Source organism: Armigeres subalbatus, unplaced genomic scaffold (genome assembly GCF_024139115.2).
Source record: "Armigeres subalbatus isolate Guangzhou_Male unplaced genomic scaffold, GZ_Asu_2 Contig823, whole genome shotgun sequence".
NCBI classification, from domain to species: Eukaryota; Metazoa; Arthropoda; class Insecta; order Diptera; family Culicidae; genus Armigeres; species Armigeres subalbatus.
Window position 1 is genome coordinate 243611 of NW_026943616.1, and position 4996 is coordinate 248606.

Genomic DNA, 4996 nt, shown 5'->3' on the forward strand with positions numbered 1-4996 from the left:
GCGAAAGGGCACAACTCCGCGCGGCAGCTCAGACGATACACAACAACACATAATTAAACGTACGTGACTGTCGCTCGCAAAACCCGCATGAATCGCCCTAACTAGATTAAGCACTCGAGGTCGATAGAACTTTTTTGGATGCTGCTCGGTAGAACCGGTGCAGTGTGCATGCTGTTTGTTGGTAGTTCGGTAGCACCAAAATAGTCGCCACTAACAGTGTCGAAGTCGCGCGAGCAGCGAGATGGATGTGGCCCGTCGTGTGCCGAAGCAGTGACTGACAGCGTTGGGCCTGAGTGTCGTTTGGTCGATTTTCGCGTGACTTTCCTGAATACGCTAAGTTAAGTGTACGGTGGCGACATCTAAAAAAGTTGCGAGAAAAAGTGGAAAAAAGTAAACAAACTAATTGCATGGATAAGTGCGAATGTTTTTACATTTATCTCTATAATTCTGAATTAAGCTTATTACGAATTTATTACAGTTTTTACTTCAAACTACGACGAATCTTTTTCAACAGTACTAAAAGGAATATTTTTATTGCCTTGCTTCAAAATCGACGGCGAAAGTGTAGTAGTACCACCGGTAGAAAATAGAGCTGTTTGAACGATTTTTACCGCGGACTTACCAGGTGAGTACATATATTAATCGTATTAACTCATGATGTGAACTTCTTGGTACGTTTCCAGGGATAGTAATATGGATGATATAGATAATTGGGTCAAGAAGTCTTATGTGAAATGTGTAGTTCCTTCTTGCTCACAAAGACGTGAAATCGGAATATCGTTTCATAAGTTTCCGGATAAGCGGCGGCATACCAATCGATATCATGAATGGGTAAAAGCGCTACAACTGGAATATAATCCGAACCAGTATGCCGTCATTTGCAGTCGCCACTTTAAAATAAATGATTTCTACTATATCAGTAAGTATCATAATCAGTGACCCGTATATACAATACTTTTTGAACCGTATTTTTAGAAACTTCGGATCAAAAGAAACTGATTTTGCGTAGCGAAGCCATTCCTCACATTTTTCAAGAGCTTCCGGGGAAACAAATTCATGAACTCGGAGATGCCCGAGATGTACACGCTGAAGAGCATACTGTGAAAAGGCTAAACAATGACTCGATTGTATATGAAACGCGGCATAACGACATCAGTTTTCACGACCAAGTTCCAGATTCAGTGAAACAAATTCCAGAGGTCGGTGAAACTCGAGAGGAATATATTGAAGCACAGACTGTGAAAAAGGAAACTAATGATTCTTTTATAAGTCAAGTTAATAATAACTTTAACGATATTGGTTTTCACGAAGCCCGTATGTACATAAACGCAGAAGTTCAAGTTGATACAAGGGACATCGACTCTTTGTGGTTAAAGCCAGAACGACCTACACTTGTGTTGAAGACTGAAGAACAGCTGACGGCTTGGACTGGACTAGGACAGTTCAAGCTATTGGATGTTATCGTACAAGCCGTACAGATGGTACCGGAAGCCACAATGTTTGCGAAATGGGATATTAGTATAAGAAACTTAGTTACGCTTGTGTTTGTCAAACTTAAGACAAATCTATCATTCCGTTGCATATCCAGTATGTATGGAGTATGCCCCAAAACCTGCTCAAAATATTTTAATACTTTCATTCCAATCCTTGCTGATGTAATGCGTATAGCAGTTCCATGGTTTGACAAAGACATCGTATCCAATGATCTACCATATCATTTTCGACAATATAAAAATGTACGAGCTGTCCTGGATTGTACTGAAATTCCAATTCAAAGGCCAACCTGCTTGCATTGCCGAATTATTAGCTACTCTCATTACAAAGGACGAGAAACAGCAAAGTACATGGTTTCAATCACTCCAGGAGGATGCTTCAATTTCATCAGTCCAGGCTACGTCGGAAAAGCTTCGGATAAATTCATTTTTAATCATTGTGATATTCTCCCTCTTTTTGATAAACACGACGCTGTTATGGTGGACAAAGGATTTTCAATTTCCCAAGAACTTGCGGCACATCACTTAGAAATGATACGACCACCTACGCTTTTCGATGGACAACTTAGTAAGGAAAAATGTTTCTATCGCGAGTGCTAGAGTACATGTGGAACGAGGTATACAAAGGCTCAAGCAATTTAAAATATTAACTGAAAAAGTAGACACACAGTTAATACATTTGTTGGATGAGATCATTATTATTTTGGGCGGAGTAGTTAACCTGTCAGCTCCAATTCTTTCAGATAATCGATTCATCTGAATAATAAAAACGACAACTTTATTGAAGAACAGTTTTTCTGAAATCAATCATGTACAAGCAAAGGAAGGAAGATATTAAAATAAATATCACGCAAAACTGGAATCATTTTTGAAACGAAATCATTATCGTACGGTACCTCTATTGAAGCACAATCATTGTCGTGGGCACTGAACACAACCAAATCTGCTGTTTTCGTTCTGGTTAAACACATTGCAAGTTGAACTTGCCCATAGTAGGCATGTCTTTTCCGTAGCATGTACTTGTTGTCTTTCTTTTCAATCCATTTCAGTTTTCCTAATACCTCACTCAAGGTTTTGTACTTTCCTGAGAATGGACACTTTATCTCAACCAATTTTGCATCTTCCAATACAATAGCATCGGGAGAACAACCAAGGAATGGCGCAGATGGTGGTATTATAAGTCCCATTCTAATAATTCGTTTTCCTTTGTGTTTCTGTCTGTAACAGTTCAGAGCATGTCCTTCCATTTCTTTTCCATACAGCAAAGGAGAAAGTCGTTTTTCCATTGGATGTATTATCGCCGACAGCTTTTTAGTCCAATTTCGGTCGCCTGGATCATTTAGGTAGTACGTATAAAGATCGTAACATTCGCTTGCTGTAATGCGTATGCGCCTCTCTTTGCGCCAGACATCATTGGCCTGGTTGTGAGTATTCGCACAAATCGAAAGACTTTGCTCTGGAGATACACAAACGCGTGTTTCATAGAACAAGTGCAGACTAGAGTCGCGTAATGGTCCGAAATAGTATTTCCATTTTGATGTTAAATTCCTAATCGAGAAAAACGGTTTTAAGTATTCCAATCCCAGCTGGATTTCATCGTTGTTAACAGTGGTCACGGCTACAGGTTGTTCACGTTGCCGAGGTTTCCATTCGGGTACTTCCGGCTTCCACGTGTGAGGTACCGATTGATCTAACTGGGTGGCAGATGGCAAAACCGAAGAGTCGTTTGCTTCCAATGTCGGCCTCAATGTGTTACGACCACTCATTGTCTTTGCAAGAGCTGACGAAGGTAATTCTAAAAGGTTGAATTTGAATATCATAACTGTTTATATGCTGAATATAGGTTTTGTACTTACCGGAAATGAACATATTGAAGATCGAAGTGGTGAGGTCATCTGATATGGTTGCCGTTGTGACTTTCTTTCGTAGATTGCAAAGTGATGATAATGGCACTGGTTCGTAGAGATTTTGAGCTTGTATTTTGGCCACTTTGCTCCACTGCTGACGTATGTCAGTTGTAGAAAGTATTTCAAGATCCTTGTTACTATGTAATAAAAATACAATAAGATAAATACAGTACTTCGAATGTGAGTGCCTTACCGGTGAATGTACAGAAGACATGCGAACTGGTGTTTACATCGATAGTTTCCAGCGGGGCACGAGCACCATATACTCCAGTCCTTGAGTAATCTGGATGTTACCATCCGAACTTCCCTAGGAGTTTCTGATGGATTTGACCCTCGGAGGCAGCTGCAAAATATGTGCACCGATTTTTCGACAATTTTGCTCACACCTGCAATGACCACATGATTGTTGTTGAAAATTTCATTGCCTTCCTTCCAGTTTCTCGTGCTCCCTTCAGCGAAGTCAAAAGATCCACAATATCTACTTCCACTCTTATTGTTTGCAGCATAAAGTTCTGTAAATGAAACAAAAAGTTAATTTCGGCATATCGCACAACACAAATGCTATCTTACCGATTGTTGACCCATTTTCCGTATACCAGGATCTGCGAATTCAGTAAGTACAGCGGAGAATGGAGTTCATATTATTTAATTACAGCACATTTCACATTAATCTTATGTAAGATTTATTCCCTGGTTTTTCTGTGCCACAACTGTTCCGCATTATGTGTTTTGCACATTGTAACAGCAGAAATGAACCCTCTGAAAACTAGTAAGTAAACGAGTGATAATCGACACAAATTTGTGGTTGAAAAGATAAATTAGACATTTCCGACTTAAAGCTTCCTTCTGGAAGTGAAAAACTAATAATTCATATTCAATAAAATCGAAAAAAAATAATTTCAAAAACGAACGAAAAAGATAATCTGTTTGTTTACCTTTTTCTACTTTTCCTCAATGTGACAGATCAGAGTTCCGCTAGCCTATGCACCTCCACGGATTCGATTTTTCGGTGGAAACGTGTCTCCTTGTTTTGTTTCGTTTATTTTTGTTATCGTGTTGAGCCGTAGATTGATATCTTTGTTGAAAGTGGAAAATGGCAATAGAAATAGCTGCTAAAACGAACTACAAATTCCCTTTCGCTTGCCGACAGATCTGAAAAGCAATCATTTGGAAATAGGCTAGTCAGTGAGTAGCACTCGGCCGAGTATTTATGTCGAATCGATTTCGATCATCAATATACTGGATTTTATTAGTATTATTTAAGTATGCACTAAATATGGTTTAGCACCTATCGTTGCGCTAATGGCGTCATACATGTTTAGAATCATGCGAATATAGAGTACGCTACAATTACGCAGGAAAATATACTTTCAACAAAAAAAGAAATGCTCAGAACATAATCCTAGAATTCTCAATACTAGAAACAATAATAAAAGCAGAAATAGATTGATATTATTATTTATTTAAAAAAAAACATGCACAAAAAGTATTTGAAACACAACGAAATGTAGGTAGAACATAAGAAGAAGTTTGCTTTTTTCATTCATGTATTCGCATACCATAGGAAAAACGTCAAATGTCCCTAAATCAGACTGA

At 38.7% G+C, this 4996-nt stretch overlaps 2 protein-coding genes across 2 annotated transcripts; one reads left to right on the forward strand and one right to left on the reverse strand.

Annotated features, from left to right (window-relative positions):
* The first annotated feature begins 358 nt into the window (after positions 1 to 358).
* On the forward strand, positions 359 to 2093 carry LOC134204691 (uncharacterized). Its single transcript, XM_062679469.1, has 3 exons — positions 359 to 625; positions 684 to 919; positions 976 to 2093. The coding sequence occupies exons 2-3, from the start codon at positions 694 to 696 to the stop codon at positions 2091 to 2093; spliced, it is 1344 nt and encodes a 447-aa protein (XP_062535453.1). The 5' UTR covers positions 359 to 625; positions 684 to 693.
* Positions 2094 to 2115: 22 nt separating this feature from the next.
* Positions 2116 to 3985, reverse strand: LOC134204692 (uncharacterized). The gene is given in 5 exon segments (XM_062679470.1): positions 2116 to 3288; positions 3350 to 3537; positions 3594 to 3867; positions 3870 to 3912; positions 3971 to 3985. Coding segments are annotated over 5 exon segments (1512 nt in total). The 3' UTR covers positions 2116 to 2296.
* Between the last annotated feature and the right edge of the window lie 1011 nt (positions 3986 to 4996).

What these genes read in the sequence shown, in the direction of transcription:
- LOC134204691 (XM_062679469.1), top strand. Translation starts at nt 694, where the DNA reads ATGGATGATATAGATAATTGGGTCAAGAAGTCTTATGTGAAATGTGTA. An exon ending in AAATGATTTCTACTATATCA is followed by an intron (nt 920 to 975) that starts GTAAGTATCATA and finishes CCGTATTTTTAG; the next exon opens with AAACTTCGGATCAAAAGAAA.